The following is an 18,584-nucleotide window of genomic DNA, read 5'->3' as shown; positions in this document are numbered from 1 at the left end:
GGTCTTGTTTTTTATTGTTTAGGCATTCCAATCTTTGGAGGCCTTTAAGACCCGCCACAAGGACAAGCCATTTACCCTCACACATTGTTGGTCGTTTATCAAAGATTTCCGAAGTTTAGAGATCAATATGTTGCACTAATGAAGAAGAAGAAAGGGAAAGCATACGCGACTGGGATTGGAGAAGATATGCCCAAGAGGCCGAGGAGCAAGACAACTCGAAGAAAGATGAGAAGTGTGATGCGGCATCCTTCGCTTTGCAAGAGACATTACAAGGCATGATGACTCAAAAGGAAGTACAGGAGGAGAGAAGGAGCAAAGAAAAGGAGGAGCAATTGAAGATATACTTGGAGCTTGAAATAGAGGAGGCCGTCAAGAAAAGAAAGCTTGACATGGGGGAGGCCGACCAAGCGAAGAAGCTCGCGATCAAGGCCACCTTTGCCGACACCAAAGCAAAAGAGCTGGCTCTTGCGATCATGAGTGTGAACTTGACGAACATGTCACCGAAAAGAAAGAGTTAGTTCGCAAACTGGCAAAATGAGATGTTCGAGCAAGACAGCGTGGAGTAGGGAGGACTAGGCTGTGCAACCATAAACTATGGTCTTTTTGAAGGCTGGCTAATGGGTTAGCCGCTGGCTTTGTTGTCAGCATGCAGAACTTGTTCATTTTAGAGGCTGGCTATTGTGACGGCCGCTGACTTTGTTGTCGTGAATCTGGCTTTACCATTTTGTAGGCTAGCATCTGTTTGCCGGCCTGAACTAAGGGCGCTGGCATGGATCTATATCCGCGTTTTAAAATTGCGAATTTCACGTATAGCCCGAACAAGATGCGGTTGAGATGCACCCTCGTGTGTCTGTTAGACACATGACCAGCATGCCCGTAAAAGAGGTTGGACGCCATCACCATTGCACTATCCAAACGGACAAAGAATCTACAGCCACATTTTAAAATTACGAATTTCACATATAGCCTGGACAAGATGTGTCCTCATGTTGGACGCATGACCAACGCCCCTGCAAAAGAGGTTGGACGTCGTCCCCATTGCACTATCCAAACAGACAAAGAAAAGGCGACCAACGCTCCCGCAAAAGAGGTTGGACGTCGCCCCCATTGCACTATCCAAACAAAGAAAAGGCGTTATGGTTTTTCTTACGGGTCTTTTGCCGCTGGTTTCCTTTGGCCTAGACTAGAAGCATGGAAGGGAGTACGCTGGTTTTTCGTGGAGGGGAGCACGTACAAAGCAAAGGCGACGGAAAAGAATCAGTGTAGTTACAATTCTCTCGAGGGGTGGAACCAATGAAACCAAAAGACGGCCTACGGACTCTCCTTCACTCATCAATAATAAGTAGCCAATGATTTGGATCTGCCCCTCATGTTTTTGTAGGGATAAAGGGATAGTAGATTTGCAATCAATAAAGTTGAGCAAAAAAAAAATGTACCCATACTTCCGCTTAATGGCAAGGTTTTCACTGCAGTTTTATTAGGGCTAAACCCGCTGCAGAAAATAAGGAAACTTTCAGCACAAAACCTCCTGCAGATTTAAACGTGCAAAACACATAATTTGCAAGCATCTAAGAATCACCATGAAGAAACTAAAATGGCAATCTTTTCAAGTGCTCACATTTTTCTGAAAAAGTCAGGAACACAGGAGAGAGTGGAAACAAACCAAACTACAGAAAGTCTCTTTTTGAAAAATACAGGACTATTCTGCCTCCATTCTTGCCAACAGCCAGTTTGTGGTTGGGTACCATTGCAATTGACTGCAAAATCCAGTGTGTTAACTGAATATCTACTAATTTCAGCAAGACTTTTTAGTTACACCCAGATAGAAAATTATTTAAACAAAACAAGCTGGTATATCAACAAGAAAAAGCTACTGCAATCCTAAACAGAGCCTAATAAGATCACATCTGTTCACTTCTATCACAAAATCAGTACATCATGCTTGAATTCCAGAATGTACAGTTACTGATCCATCCCGTCATCTCACATTCATACCTCACCTATGGGTCGACCATCAAAATCAGTAACACTTGCAGTTTGCGATCATGAGCAAAGCAAAGTTCTTTGCAGTTTGCAGTCATCATCCAGAAAGACTAAGAGCTGGTATCCTACACTACTGTGTCGCACGTTCTCGCAAAAGTAATCCTTTCCAAGCTAGTGTCAATGTCTATGCCAGTGCCTTTTTCTAGAGCTAATATCACCTCTCACCTTACCTCTAGTCTCAAGAATTCTGGAAGCAAAACAGATGAAACCAATGATGGCCATTGCATACAGCGCTCTGTAAGGTGCCAATGACATGGAGCTAATAAAGGAATAACAGCCACCTATGAGGTAGAGAAAGCTCATTCCAACTTCGCGCCCTCTCCTTCCAGGTAACTTAAAAGATATAAAGCTGGCAGTTGGCTGTGATCCCAAGAGTCCATGCAGAATAACACCAACACAAAGGGCGGAATCAACAAACCACGGAAATCTCTGACCCACTCCGATTCTCTGCATAGAAACAACAGGGACTGATTTAAGTAATTACTGATTAAGCAGCATAACATAAGTTGCTCGCTGAAGTAACATCATATAAATGTTTCTATGAGATGTCCTGCAAAGTGACCAGGTTATAGAACAATCAATAATAGTGGTTCCAGAATCAAAGTTGGCAAGGTACAGTGACGGTAGGAACATGAATCAAGTTCACTGGAAATGACCCACTGGAGTTAGCCATATCTTAGCAGAAATCTATATCCTGAATGGTAGCGTGATTTTTGCTTGGGTGATTCAAACCCTGATCATAACTAGTGTAGAAAACTGAAATCGGTCAACCATATATACTAACCTGTATGCTGACAGTAACATTCTATTTTCAACATATACACTACATCATTAAATGTTCAGGCCTTTCCATGGATGGCATGAGCCAATTGAAACACATTTTTAATTAGTTCCATGTAAACATATCATTTTAATTTAGCCTGAGAAATGGCACACCAACCAAACTGAGACTAGTGTAACATAGCAATGCAAGTATAAAACTGAGGTGCCAAGCTGAGCTGCAGTTTCTTCGCAACAGTAATCAATTATATGAAGGTATATTAGACATACAATAATAAAAGCAATGGCATGTCTAGCATATGTTGTCTAAATATTAAGTGCACAATAAGATGATCACTCCAGCCAGGATTCATTATTAGTTATTTATCAACAACAGAGACTAATTGACAATTAGAACCATGCTTCATCCTTTTTTTACAGGACCAAGTTCACAATTGCAAAAATATGAATATAATAATTCAGTTGAGGCACTGGCTAGTGGGCATTTGGTCTATTGAAATGGCTGTTGACTAGTCACCGGTGCTGCTCGCAACATCGGTACAAGGAAGAATATTTTCATGCTATATGTCCTCACTGATGAGGCAATTACTGTCCATGAGGAGTTTGTCCGAAATCATTCAGATAAGTAAGAACAACAAACCTGTATCCAAGCAATAAGTGAAGGCACAAACATGAGCGTAGCTAGAAGATGCAGGATCAGAATCCCATGCCGGCAGTCAAACACTTCTAGCTGGCTGTCAGTAAAACTTTTAGCAGCAGTTGGGCTGTCATCCATTGGCAGAAGTTGCTCCAGTCCATCAGGTTTACTTTTGGATTGTAGAATAGGATTATTATCCATCTTGGATTTACACAGGTCCTTTTTCTGAGCGATGTTACGAAACGAAGCTCCTAAGAAACTGTTACAGTACCAAAGCATTCACTTCAGTAGTTAAATAACCGGGATTGGATACAAAATATATATATATAGTCCTATATCACTGCATTCAAAATAAAAATCAAGTACGTTTTATGATTTTAAGTCCATGCATACAGAACTGGAGGCAAGAACTGTAGACTTTTTTGACCATTAGATGTTGTCTGGAGATCGATGTGGTGCCTGATTTGATGTACCATTGTTATTTTGGTAGCAATACACAGACATGGATCTAGTAGGAATAAACAAGCCACTGAACACTTTGTTGACAAGCATAAGTGAAAGCAAAACCTTGTTTGGAATGCAAAAGTTTTTCCGGTTCCTATGGGAAATAAACTCCTGCCTAACTCTTGCATTCCAAACAGACCCTTATGGAAAATCTTATACTCCCTCCGTTCCTAAATATAAGTCTTTTAAGATATTTCATTAGGAGTCTACATACGGAGTAAAATGAATGAATCTACACTCTAAAGTATGTCTATATACATCCGTATGTAGTTCACTAATGAAACCTCTTTAAAGACTTATATTTAGGAACGGAGGGAGTAGCTAGAACTAGTGTATATCAAGTTAAAATGTACCTGCAGAGGGCTGAATGGGCATGGAAGGAATGTGAAAGAAGTAACAGACCAAGACCAATTGCTGGATGAACAAAGCAGACAAGAGTAATCGTAGCAAATGCTACAGCCATATTTGTATTGTTCTTGATCATCTGCACAATCTTTTTCAAAGTACACCAATTAGTGTCAACAAGAAAAATCAGCAAAGCATACATATCTGCATATACTCTCATACTTCGAGGAGGCACTTACCTTTAGAGATTGAAATGAGAACGAGAACGCGAGGAACTGGCAAACAAATGGAGAATGAGTACCGTCCTCCCAAGATTGCCAGCTGTAGATCATTATATTATTACAAGATGAGTAATCAAAAAATGGTGTAATGTTTGTTTTAAGCACACATGTTTCAGAAACTCCATAATAGTACACTGCAAGGCTCACTAGTTTTACAATCAGATTTTCCTTTGTGGAAACCAATTTCGCAGCATGCAGAATATGAAGTGCATATACCAATCGCATCACAGAAGCTAATTGCTTATTCCTAATAAAGAGTGTCTAGCTACTCCAAAATCCCTAACCCAATTCAACAACACAGCTCTGACAAACTCTAGATACTGCTGTGCGCTAGTTCTCATTTCTGAAATCAAATCTCAATTTCCTAGCACAAGTACCGCTACACAAGTAATATACTAATGCAGGATACACACGTCCACTGCATCATACAATAAGAGTATCAAATGTCGGTTCTATTATCTCATTATTCAATAATTATCCTCCAAACAGAAGTAAGGAAAGTCAAGCTTATTCCATAGAAGTATCATGTTTGTACATTAAGTCCCTGAACTTTAGATTGGCTTGCTGAGCCCCCTAAACTTACAATCCCCTCGTACAATTAAACAGTTTTACTACCATGGAGAACCCTGATCAGCCTTCCTCTCTGACGGGGATCCCCTAGCTTTGTCAACTCACTGCCCAAACACGGTCGCTCCACGCACATGCAAATGATAAAACTGCTTCACTCCCAACATACTGAACGAAATGCTAAGATGAGCGTTTCCAATGACATGGAGCAGCACAACAAGAAAAAGCACATGCATCTCTCTATCTCCTCTTCTCTCACTACCCTGTGTACACAACACGACAGATATCTTCAATGATGTGCACTCATGTGGTGGTGGCATGTAAACCTGAGAGCAAGTTGATGTGTGCTACAATAACGAAAGCCGAGTCCAATCTCACGTATGGTGATTGTGGGCTCCACGTGGCAGCGACGACCCAGCTCCGGATCGTTTGGTTGTTATGGAGGAGATTAGAAATCAGGTCCAACTCGATCAGGCAAGGGAGAGGATACCTCAGAGATAGTGGGGAAAGAGTAAAGAATGACGGGGGGAGACAAGTCAGGGGGAGTGAAAGGACGAAGTACGGATCTACATGGCAAAACTGTCCTCAGGGAGTAAAATGATCTGGTGTTAAAGATAAGGGGATTAAATTAGACGATTTGAAGTTCAGGCTGATAAATGAACAATCATGATACTGCAGCAGAGTAAAGTGGACGTTTTCAAATACAAATAATAAGATTTAGACTACTAGCTCCTCAACATTCCCTGCATCATGACAAGATAGAACAGAAAGAAAGAAAAAATGCCATTAATAAGATATAAATGTATTTAGCATGTACTAACCGTCTTTTGGCGAAGACATGTAGAATGGCAGCCACATACAGAATCAATTTCGAACTTAGTGTTACCAAAATGGTGAAACCATTGGCAACTATATAGCAGACCACAGTAACAAACAAGAATGTTCCAAATCGAGGGTTTTGCTGTGTAGTGAAAAATAAGAAGGCAAGGAAAAGAAGTATTGGCGTGAAGCAAAGGAACATCAAAGACTTCGGCTTCAGATTAGTCTCAATAGCTGACAAAATAGATGGCACAGAAGAGTCACGTTCCCATGCTGACGATTGTCGCATCAGGCCAAACAGTATTATGGCAATCATGAAACCAAGAATCTGCAAAAGACATAATAATAGCTTAACAGGTAACCATGGGTGGTCTTATGTAGCTATCTGGCTACAGTAATTGGCAGTTCTATGAAATATGCTGCAATCCATCAGTGGTGTAAATTTGATGAATAATGACTACATAATCATCAATGTCGCACCACGAGAAACACATCATAGGCAAACCAGTGAAAAGAATCGGATGATCGTATAGCAAGAAAAACACAAAACCTGAAGTTCTCTAAAAATCCATGTGTAATATGCATGCCCTTGCCGCACAAAGATAAATACATATACAAATGGCCTATTAATAAGTAATATACATTCCCTATTCTGTATCATAAAAGTATGTAACGCTAAAATATCCCCCTTCTACAGGTTGGCGAAATTGTGACCCATTAGCCATCAAGATTAGCTAGTTTGATTTAAATATTATTAGGGTATTATGAGATATTTTGTACAAACAGATGAACGGAAAAGGTTGAGCAAGGCCTATAGATTTAAGTGGTTCAAACAGCTACTTTGTGATGTTGATTACAAATACTCCGTCCAATCCATATTACTTGTCTTAGATTTGTCTATATATGGATGTATCAGACACGTTTAGTCTAAATACATCCATATCTAGACAAATCTAAGACAAGTATTTGGATCGGAGGGGTAGTACATCACTGTTGTGCCCTGCATTAACAATTTAACATACAGTATCTAGCCAGTATAGAATAATAATGTGGTGCCTAGCTAAGTAGCCAGCCAACAAAGGGAGTTCCTTGACCTTCAGAAGACAGTCGGGATTAATGTCCTTGGTAAGAGAAGTATCAAAAGGTCTTTACTTCAAGAATATTACAAGTAATAGACAGTTATTTGCAGTGTGTTCAAAGACTCAAAACATGATGAGGGTCACAGTTATGAAGGCACCCAGGTGAGGTGAGGATAGCACACCAGGAAAAAAGACTCTCGATTCATCTAAACCCAGCTGCCCACCTGTGGTCTCTCCGTAATGTTACTTCGCCCTGGCAGTGCTGCCTCAAACTCCCACTATCTCTAATGGTCACAGCCCAGCAGCAGGCCTGGCAATACTGAGATGGCGACACAATAACGGCAACAAGTGGGGCTAAGGTTAGGTCCACTGTCGACCTCCCTCAATCAGCCATGAGATGGCAACACAATAACGGAACAAGTGGGGCTAAGGTTAACCCCACTGTCTACCTCAATCAACCATGATGTTGTCCCCAGTGTGCCTAGATGCCAGAGTGATGCCAGCTAACCATGATAAGAGTGCTTAAGAAAAGGGGTGTGAACAAATTATAGACTCCACAGCACACAAGACATTACATGTTTGGGTCATATCTGTTGATAGTTATTAAACCTAAACTTCTAACAATCAATGCGGTTTAGTGAAGAGAGAGATTATGATGCCACCCTCAAAACATGACTCGAGCTCAGAAATAAGGACTATGCTACAATCATGCATAAAAGTTGTCCGGGAAATGATGATTACCTCGGATGAGTACAACAAAAAGAATCTGCTAGTTGCAGCACCAAGCGAAGCGCGAAGACTGACTTTGTATGAGCAATGCGGGTCAGCCTACAAAATTTGGAGCCACCTAAATAATTAGTTCAAAGTTGAGAAATAACATATTCAGTTTATGTCTAACATTGGATAAGCAAAGACTAAAATAGCTCAGTGACAATTTAGGAATGCATGGACACCCCAACATTTTCATGTTAGAAATGAACATCACGATAATAAAAAGGTATAAAACCTTGAATTTTGGAGAGACTTCATTAATCATGGGTCAAAGGTGGTATATGGCTAGTGGGAAGGAATTAGGGCTAGCAGCATCGTCAACATAGAGGCTTGGTAATTGGCAACACTCCCTGGGTGTGGTGAGCAGCATAGCAAGCATAGAGAATAGTTGCATCGGGACTATAGATGGCAGTCAGTTGGCGACAACACTATGGTGCTATGTGGCCACATCAAGTTCGTCAGAATTGTGATCCTGAATCAAATCAGAGGTTCTATGGTAGGATCACAAATTGTGGGATCAATGTACAATCAAGGATCAAAATTCTAAGATTGATGCAGAATCATTAGTACTGGTCAGTCAATCTAGGGTCGTAGAACCTATGAAAGATGGTAATGGCTAGCCGTGCACGGCGGCTACAAGAAAGATATAACACAGGTATGTCATTTGTACAATGATAATTTAGAAGATACAATAAAATATATAAGCAAGTGTAAAAAGGGTTTAGTGCATTACAAAACCTAAAAATATTGGAGTGTCAATTTCCATAACATGCAACTTTCCAATGCCATTACTGAGCTTACTTCCACATGAAAAAACAGTACGATAAGTAACCTTACCAGAACTAGCACAGTGGTTTTCTCTGCCCCTTGGTGTGAATCCCAAGTAGCAGGTGATGAATCAACCACTACAGTTTCAGAATAGATATTCGGAATAATGTGTATGCCTGATACAGAATCCCAAGCCAGTGCAACAGGTGGGAAGCACCGTAATTTACAAAGGTCTGCAATGCATACATATGAGAAGTTACAAGGTAGTAACAATGCTTAACCAAAGTCCTTCAAATAGATAAGTATTACTTAATCTGGGGAAACAGCCTTGATCGTCTACAGATAGGGGTAGAGGTTATGTCTTTCATAAATCATAATGGCCAGAACAGAAAGCACACTGGCAATTATTAGTTCTTATGTCTTGTATAAATCAGAATAATGATCGGAACAGATGCATACTGGCTGTTATTAGTTGTTATTACTATCACCCATTTATAAGTGAAGACTAGGAGAAAAAGTCAAAGAGATGCAGTTGCTTACTGTTTTTATCAGCTTCGATTTGGTCACCAATATTTTTTATTCCACATCCAGTAGTTTTCAGTGATAACAAAACTGGTAGAAGACCAAGGCTGACCGAAAACGACAGGGTTAAAGCCATTGGGTGATCCTCCTTCAAAAATATTTCCTGAGATCAAGGCATCGGTTTCAGCCCATTTTGTATCATACAGTAGACAACATCATATATATTATGTTAAGTACTAATTACTAACTTCAGGTAAATAGCTAGAGTGGACAATCCTGCCAACAGAAAGTGCACTTGCTCCTTCCACTGGATTAAAGAACTGTCCCACTGCCATCGAAGCCGCTGGGGGAGGTCTGCCTGAAATCGTCTGGATACCAAAATATTAGAACAACCAGTGTATCATTTCAATGCGCGAATAAAAGGCTTACTATGTGCATCCATTGATATCTTATAACCACAAAATATACCAAAGGCGTATGAGATGGCAGTTCAAACTAAACTGATGATTTAGTTTTTAGTGACACATTTTACCAGATTAATAGGAGCTAGAATTCCCAGACTTGCCAGATATAATGAGGGCTAGATCTCCTCCACCGTGGCAACTCAATCCCACTCAACCCACTCCACTGCCTCCACTATTGGCCAGTCCCCACTCGATTCACCCCCATCTGGTCTGCAGGTGCACGTCTGGCGTTCGCGAGGCACGTCAGGCTCATTGATTATGTCAAGGTGCCCTGAATCCAGGCAGTAGCATCCCCAGAACTGTGTTAAGCACATGTCACTACTTTGCCTCACCACTGGCCATGCCTGTTGCCACCCAATTTTGACTTTGAACAACTCCCGCATTATCACTACTCAGGCTAACTAATCTAGTCTCTTTGTAACAAGATAACCTCTAATTGTTATTTAATGGAGCAAGTATAATCCCTCACATTGCTAGCCTTCTGTGTGCCAGCCGGACACATTGCCCCGACCAAGTCCATAACACCCTCTAATTTCCAATCCATTAAGAACATCAGATTGGTGGTTCTGTTATACAGGATGGACAAAAAGACTTGAACTACCTACATATTGCCTACTTAGGAAGTATTGTCCATAATGCGCAATAGGCATTCTACAACTCCGGATTTATTACTAATGAATGCATCAAACTGCATATTTATATTGAAGCCTAACATATCAACTTCATAATAAATTCAGCCACACAAAGTGTCATTTATATTTCATCTCCATGAAAACCAACAATATTTGGTTGCCTCAAGTATCGAAAGTAGAGGGGCCAAAACCATGGAAATGATTTTATTTTTACAAAACATATTATCTGGTGGATTCAATGTGTCTTACTCTTTCTAGACTTCCAGGTCATAAATAGAATAAAGTAGAGATGGGTCTCATTGTTTTCACATGCAGTAGACAACTGAGCTCAGATTGTTTGTTAATTATAACTGAAGCTCAGGTTGTTTGTGGTTCTCGGGTTAACTTAGAAGATTTTTTTACATTTTTTCCTTATTCAACATGAATTTGGAAACACAGTAATAGCCTCTCTACTCGCATGTATATACTGTACAAGAGTTAGTGTAAGATATTATGTTAAAAGAACCAGACTATAACTGGTTGGGTGTTCTCTTCGGCTGGGTTGAAAATAGCCAGCACTCAAATTGAAGTTACCAGCTTATCTGTTTATAACAAAAAAAAATACCAAGAGGGCTTGCCTAAGAGTTGTTCATTGTTAATGCAGCAGCATCCCCATGTATTGTTTGGGAAGACATTATTTTTACAAAGAGACTTCTATTATGCCCAAATACCTCTGGGCCACATACCTTCTATTATGTAGACTTGACCTACCTACATATTGCCTACTTAGGAGGTACTGCCTACGTATTGTTATGCAGCAGCATCGCCGACCCATCTGGGACACATACAGCCACCGCATGCATGTCCTTTTTCTCTGCTCTTGGCCGCAAGGGCGAGGGGGGCAAGAGGAGCAAAGGGAAGGGGATGATACAGTGGGAGAGGGCGCAATGAGAACACAAAGCAAGCAGACAGGTAGGCCAGAAAGTTAAGTCAGGAAAGCGATCTTATTCACCTGGAGTTAAGTCAAGGGTTTTCACCACCCATGTTAAGCTGCCAATAACCAGGGGACAGGGGAAGAGGATGTGACGAAGGGGAGCAGAGATGAATCCGCCTTGCCCTCCACTGCAAGAAGAGCTCTAGCCCCGTGCAGGTGGAGAGTCATGGATGCTAGGGCAGTACCGTCACACCAGAAACCAAGAGTGGAATCTCTATTAATGCCTTCAAGAATATGACCAAATTACAAGAACACGGTTCTCTCCTCCAGTACATCAACTCACTAGCAGTAGGCAGACAAATGCTGGCTGCAGACGGGCTCATACAACACCGGCCATACGAGTCAGCCAGATAGGGAAGGCTGTGTGGTAAAAGAAAGGCCACAGAGCTCCAGCAACCAACGGAAATGAACGGACAAGATGGAGGGATGCATCTGACGGACAAAAATTTCAGGCTCTGAGGAGCATCTATTTCCAGTAGCGATTTAGTTAGATAAGATTTGATTGAGCCTGATCTCACAAGACACGTTTGTGAGAACAAATGTACACCCTCTGTAACTTAATGTAAGATAAACTGCAAAAACATCTTACGTCTTACATTAAGTTACAGAGGTTGATATTTGAATAGAACACTTTCAGTATCACATGATGGTAGTTATCAGTTATGCTTATTCATTGCATTTATGTACCCTAAACCACAGACCTTTTTTATTAGCACAAGTAAGAAAGTATCTTATAAAGAGGTTAGGATGGAAGAAATTCAAAGCACGCTATATTCAGAAAGTTAACTCACAAAGAACATATGTGGAATTAGTTGCACAAAAGCATTCTAGATGAAAACAGGAATGGTTCAAGGGAATACCTGCCGTGATGCCACAGATATAGTCATGAAATGGTAACCACTCATATCTTCTGGACTCAGCAAAAGAAAGGCAGAAGGAGGTGGTTGCTCAGTTTGGCTCCCGGGTTCTACCTGCTCGACAAGCAATAACGATGACAATGTGAATAAGGCAACAAATAGTATGTTACTTGCAATAGATGAAGGCAAATGTACAATGTGTACAGTAGAATGGTCCACTGTGCAATGTGTACTGGTACAGAAACAACGTTCATAAAGAAAAGAAAAAAGCACCCTTCAAAACAATGATTTTCACTGCACCAAGCATAATAGGAAAAAAACAGAAGGAAGGAGGAGCTGGGCAATGTAGACAGCACGGTAAAAAAACTACTTAAATCAATAGAAGTAACTTGATAGAACTGAAAATGTGAGGGTTATTTTGTTAGGTAGTAGCCTAACATAATATAAGAAAATAAGATTCAGATGCTGCAGTTGATAGTATAAAGACAAAGCTTGGGAACACAAAAGTCATTGAGACCATTTATATCATAAACAGTACAAACAAGAAACCTGCATACATGAACCAGAAAGATGGATAATGCCAGGATGTAGGAATATGAAAGGTGGATAGTTAAAGATATTACCTGTTTTGGTGCAGGTCCTGCTGGGATTTGGACCATCTTTGAGGTAACTTCAACTATCCTTTTGCTAGCAGGTACTTCATTTTCAATGGACGAACGATGCTTTTCAGGCCACAAGTGAATCCTGACTCCAGAACATGGAGCAAGATTTGTGACAAACACAAAGTGCCCTCTTCCATTTGAACCCTTCAACAAGAGAACAGTTAAGCGGACAAAGTTTATTCAATTAAACGTCTGCTAAATTTGTAATATGGTGTCCAAACAGTAAGCAGAACTTTGAAAATTCTACACTGATCAAACACTAGTAAGACAATTTCACCTACCAGCTTTTTAATATCTAACCATCTTCTCCTGCCATCCATCGCTAAAACAGTAACTGAATTTGACTGGATATGCAGGTCCTTTTCAAGGCCATCACTTGTCCATAGAACAGATGGTGGGCAAAAAAGTGTATCATTTCGCTGCAATTCTATAGAAAATGTAGTGTTATGTAAAGACGACAAGAATGGCATGAGATTTGACAGCAGTTCTCTTTTATAACGCTTTATTTATGGTTAATGACACATTTGTATTACTACTATAGTGTTCAGAGATGTATTTATAGATATGCTATGTCAACTGCAGCAGTAAAACTAGGTAGAAATTATTAATAACAAACTCACTCAAAAACTGAACCGCATCTATTTGTGATGCAAAATAACCGTGTTATACCAAATTAGCAATTTTCCATGCCCTATAAAACATAATAAACTAGAACTGACATGAGTGTAATATTATAGCAGTAAAGTTAGTTAGCCTAAACATCTTAAATAGATCAGTGTTAGTACTGAATTAGACACATGATCACTAAACGCTCTTATATTTCTTTACGGAGGGAGTAGTAGTATACATCAAAGTTGTTTTGAAAGAGGTGAACTAGAGCTATTTACACAAACCGCTTCAGAACTTCCACAGGCAGCAAAAAAAAATGGTAAAATGCAAGATGCACTTTTATATTTCACATTCAAAAAATGACAAAGGCTAAACGTTAGGATGCCACATGGAAATGAATGGTTACTTTTCAGATCCCCAGACAAGCTTTATGTGCTCATAAATAAGGGTACACATCCCACATCTTTTAGGCCATTAATAGTCAATTATGTAAAGGATGCAACAAGTAAAAGAATGAAATCGTACCACCAGCTTCCTTGGTATCACTCGCAAGAAAATTTGAAGATTGAGAACCCGAAACATGATTCATCCAACTCAAAGACTGGGGAACTACACTCTGGAGCATTTTTGCAAACACAAAGACTCTTTTTTGTGAACTCAAGAATGGCTGCTGATCCACAGGATCTATCATGCTAAGAAGAGTGTGCGCGACCTGGATAAGGTTAAAATCACCATAAGTACAGTGCATTTCATTGTAGAGCACTTAATGCATTTGAAATGAGTACATGGTTTCAACCTGTACAGCTAATTGATTGCACCAGAGGATGGATTGATGTTCCATGGATAGCCAAACATTCTTCACACTGGAGCTCCCTACCATAAACCCATGAGTAGAAGGTACAATGCCATCCAATGCGGCCAACCTTGACCTAATCTGAACCAAAATAAATGGGAACTCAACATTTGAATGGTATCTACTTTAGAAATAGACATAATCAATGTCACAGAGTGATCAATTAATGCTACAGTATAACAAATTAATCATGCATACATCTAGCATATAATCTATCTGAAATCCTATGAAATTTCAGAGTAGTCTTACAAGCAGCTTCTAAAATTGAATAAGTAATGAAATTACCAGTATAAGCAAAATCACGTTTTAAATGTTTAAATTATGATTTAGTACAAGAAAAAACTAACTTTATTTTATATTGTGTGAACAGATAATTACAAAGCTGTGACTTGACATTATCAGAATACTGAGTGTCAGCAAAGGAAACATTACAACTTTACGAGTCACGCCCTGATACGGAGTTACTGACACATGTTCCTTAGTGCCACTGTATCTACAACGGAAATTACTATTCATGGAAGAACTGAGTACAGATTTCATAATCTCAACCCTGTATATTATAGAAATGGTCGTCTTCTAAAATTTGTGAGAAATTTGCAGTATCCAAGTGAATCACATACAGCAAATAAGCAGTCATAGATCTTAGATACTTACAAACAAGGCAATCTTGTTATCAAAGAAAATAATGCAGACATAATAATATGTGCATAGGATTAAGTGATTAACTATAATATACCAGCAGCAAAAACAATACCTGATAATCATGGATGCCGCCTGATATGGAGACAACTACTACATTTGAGAGTTTTGGACGGCTTGTATGTGATACTCCTTTCTTGTATCCTTTTCTCCATTCTTCATTGACATGGGAGAAAAAATGACCCAAGGACGGCTGCAGAGCAACAGGAGGATACCTGGATAAGCAATCATTTTATGTCATGAGTAACACTTCACTTGCCCACCGAGTCAGAAGCGACACAGGACACAGAAAATTCCAGAGAGAGAGAGAGAGAGTACTGGTGTGGGCTGGAGAGCGTCAGTATAGTTTCAACAGCTGATTTCCTTAAGCCTGGGTGGACAAGAGCTGCTCGAGCCACAAAACCACCCATTGAATGTCCAACTAGCATAACATTTGATGGCAAGTTACCAGTAGAACGAACACCATCCTTCGATCGTGCTAAATGAGATTCTTTGTATTGATCAAGGATCTACAAAGCACAGAACAAATATGCTATGAACATATTCAATGAAACATATTGGGGAATAATAAGAACTAGCGTGTTCTACTTCACAGGAACAAAATATGGAAATAGGAAACTGTGTGGATTTGTTTACAAGAGCACAATCATATCGGGCATTCTAAAATTCAATACAGTGGAATTGTCCTGATAATAGAAGTTCTACATTTTGCAGTTACTCCCTCGTTTCTTTTTCCAGGGCGTATTTGATTGGTTAAGACAAGGTTTTGGCCAGCAATTACTTTCACAAAATGTTGTTTATGTGATACAAATCAAATGACATCAATCTTATGTTATAGAAATTGCATACAAATGGAGTAACTGTTGGTCAAAGAGTTGTCTTAACCAATCAAAATACACTATATTGTGCAACACAGGGAGAATAACTTATGACTGAAGGGGCCATTGCACTCTATGCTAAGTGCCTAAGATCATATCTTACAAGTTAGAGTTGGTTACCCTATGGATGGCATAGACAACATATTCAGTATGCTCCTCAAGTATGCGACCATCCATTGCAGAGTGTTCTCCTTCAAGATCAACAGTAAACCAATCCAGAATACGGCCATATTGTGATGGAAGGGAAGAATCTTCCAGTTCAGATGCACTAGATGGTTCCCGATAAAAGGAGGGCTCAAGTGGGCCGTTTTGATATGCTCGAGAAGATTCTGCAGCAAATGAGCGAACCTGGATGCATAGCATGATAAGAAGAAGAAAGAATGGCAATATCATCAGTACAGCGACGACAAAATAAGCAAAATTACAAGTCAGACAACTTGTTATTATTGGGCATCTCTCAGTCAGTACTACGCATTCAGTTGGACTATCTTTCCGAAATGGCATCCATGTCCTTCCCCGCTGAAATGCGGGTCAACGTATTGTTCCCAGAGTAAGGTTACGAATGAATAAATTAAATATATGATAGCAAGGTGCAAAAAATAAAGAATATGCAATTCTATTCCATTTCTAATCTATCGGTGCCATACGTGGCTTTTTTAATCCAGTACAAGTTTAATCTTAGCTCTTTACGACTCATGAGTCATGAGGCACCGTTCGTGTTCAAAGTTTAGTAGCATATCATCATGTAATTTTGCAGTCTATAAGTGAGGACATGTAAAACAATCGTGAAAGGGGCCTTCACCTGCTTGTAGCTTCCGCCGTTGCCGGGAATGAAAAGCACGGGCACGCCATCGAGCTTGCGGACGCGCTCCTCGAAGTCGATCTCCTTCCACCCCTCGTGGTACAGGAACAGGCCGTACCTGTCGGAGGAGACGTTGTTGGGGGCGTGGATGGGGATGTAGGTCGGGTACATGTAGGTCATATGGCACCCGTTTGGCGCCGGGCGCACCAGCCTGTTGAGGGCCACGAGCGTGATCCAGGCGGAGAAGAAGACCACGGCGCCCAGCCTGCAGTTGCCGCCGAACCCAGCCATGCCGTGCGTGGATCGATCGAATCCTGGTCTCGCTCACGAGCTTGGCATGGAGCCGCGGAGAAGGGCGAGATTCGAGCGGATACGGGGAGGCTCTGGATCGGAAGAGGGGATCTCGGGGTAGGGATCCGGTGGAGGCCTGCGGAGGCCGGTGGTTCCCCCGCCAAATGTTATGTTACGACGCGCGCGAGGGGTCTCCGGGGAGGATGAGGCGGGGTCGGGGCGGGATCAGGGGGAGGTGTGGTGGGAGAATGGCGGGCGGAGATTTGGAGGAGACGAGGCGGCGAGATGGGCAATTTGGGGGGAAACGATGGGAGGTGCGGCCGCTTTGGTTGAATGGAGTTGGAACCTACTGTAGGGCCTATCGGCAGTGGCTTGTCGGATCTGGAGCCACTTTCTGTTTTCGGAGGATACAAGATTGACACTCCACACGCTGTGCTGTTTGTTTATTTCGTAGCTTCTCTAGAAGAAAAAAATTAGGGCTGTGCTTTTTTTTCTCGGTTGAAAAAAGCTGTATTCCGTAGGATCAGAGTTTTTTTGGGACCATAGGATCAGAGTTGCATGCAGCTGGCAAAAGCTCATCGATACAAAATAGGTAATTTTTTAGCCAACAAGCAGTGCTACACTCTAATCATTTTTCTGTGTGAATGAAACAGCATGGTTTTTTCAATGAAAAAAAAAAGTTAATAATGGAAAAGAAAGTCACAAAAAGACACAACAAACCGGAAGGATTCCAAAATCTTTGTAAAGAGGCCTCTTGAAAAAAAAATGAAATAATCCCTCAAGGTCATGCAAACCACGGTTACATCGTTCTTCTCTAGAAACCGTCGTCGGAGCACTATAGAGAAAACCGAGGTTTTAAATTGTAGCACCCAAGGACGAGGAAGCACCACCGCACCAAATGCTTTATGAACCGATTAAGCAACCTGTCACGAACGGCGAGATTGAATACCTCGTGCGATGTATACATGGTTGCCTTGGATATGATCGCAAATATTACATATGCGTATATATTTGAGGTAATTTCTGATAAAAGTTATGCAATAATTTATTTATATGTTATACAAAATAAAAGTACTTCACCCCTTTTTGTTTCATACCTAAGCTATCGGACACTTGTACAATCCACGTTTGAAGATAAGGGAAAAAGAAACATTTAGGTGTTGTTCAAGAAGTTCTCTCGTGTCATTTTTAGCCTAAGAGAAGGTAGAATCCAACAGTATCACGTTTTATATTCAGATTCAGACTGCATAGACATACATGTCTCAAAAGCAAGAACTTTTGCATCCGAACTCCGGATTGGGTGATTCTTTTTTTGTTCGAAAGTAGATTTCATGTACTTTTCAACCCAATTGAATTCATCTTCAAATAAATACGCATATGCAATATTTGTGATCATATCAAGGTAGCCATGTCTTCATCATTGTGGCTCATCGGCGAAGATCTTATCCATGCCCCTCGAACCCCAGTACCTTTCGCCATCAACCGACATAGTTGGAAAAGAAATGCAAGCCCCTCAATCGTCGTTCTCAAACCTGGATCTATTTAACCATCCTTCTATGAAAGTCGTTGACGTCACAAATTGAAGAAGCAGCGTTCGTCGACTCCCAAACGACATCGCAACGGAGCTGAGATTGGAGGAGAAAAGGTGACCGGCATGCGGTCACCTTCGTCGCCTTGCCGACCACGCAATGACGAACAAATTCTATGGGTGCGCAACACCATCAATAACGCGTGATCCCGGGTTATCT

At 40.7% G+C, this 18,584-nt stretch overlaps 1 protein-coding gene across 3 annotated transcripts; it reads right to left on the bottom strand.

The window, feature by feature from the left end:
• Positions 1 to 1,753: 1,753 nt before the first annotated feature.
• LOC123400085 lies at positions 1,754 to 17,172 on the bottom strand. Of its 3 annotated transcripts, none has more exons than XM_045094488.1 (18): positions 16,546 to 17,172; positions 15,864 to 16,091; positions 15,184 to 15,374; positions 14,921 to 15,080; positions 14,110 to 14,247; positions 13,839 to 14,025; positions 12,986 to 13,131; positions 12,666 to 12,848; positions 12,046 to 12,156; positions 9,365 to 9,484; positions 9,135 to 9,279; positions 8,664 to 8,827; positions 7,797 to 7,883; positions 5,979 to 6,304; positions 4,549 to 4,630; positions 4,318 to 4,457; positions 3,464 to 3,719; positions 1,754 to 2,490 (listed from the first exon to the last, which is right to left on the bottom strand). In XM_045094488.1, the coding sequence occupies exons 1-18, from the start codon at positions 16,834 to 16,836 to the stop codon at positions 2,161 to 2,163; spliced, it is 3,285 nt and encodes a 1,094-aa protein (XP_044950423.1). In that variant the 5' UTR covers positions 16,837 to 17,172; the 3' UTR covers positions 1,754 to 2,160. The 3 variants fall into 3 exon arrangements, with proteins under 3 accessions (XP_044950423.1, XP_044950424.1, XP_044950425.1); XM_045094489.1 differs by having other exon boundaries at positions 4,318 to 4,448; XM_045094490.1 differs by lacking the exon at positions 16,546 to 17,172 and having other exon boundaries at positions 15,847 to 15,906.
• Positions 17,173 to 18,584: the final 1,412 nt, after the last annotated feature.

The sequence above is a fragment of the Hordeum vulgare genome, chromosome 5H, assembly GCF_904849725.1.
Source record: "Hordeum vulgare subsp. vulgare chromosome 5H, MorexV3_pseudomolecules_assembly, whole genome shotgun sequence".
Taxonomy (NCBI): domain Eukaryota; kingdom Viridiplantae; phylum Streptophyta; class Magnoliopsida; order Poales; family Poaceae; genus Hordeum; species Hordeum vulgare.
This window is presented reverse-complemented; position numbering and strand designations above follow the sequence as displayed.

Bases quoted from the DNA above. Each gene is read 5' to 3' on its own strand.
- LOC123400085 (XM_045094488.1), bottom strand. From the start codon at position 16,836: ATGGCTGGGTTCGGCGGCAACTGCAGGCTGGGCGCCGTGGTCTTCTTC. The intron at 15,081-15,183 runs GTACTCTCTCTC...TTGCTTATCCAG, and splicing joins ACGCTCTCCAGCCCACACCA to GTATCCTCCTGTTGCTCTGC. The intron at 3,720-4,317 runs GTACATTTTAAC...GTACTGTAACAG, and splicing joins GCCCATTCAGCCCTCTGCAG to TTTCTTAGGAGCTTCGTTTC.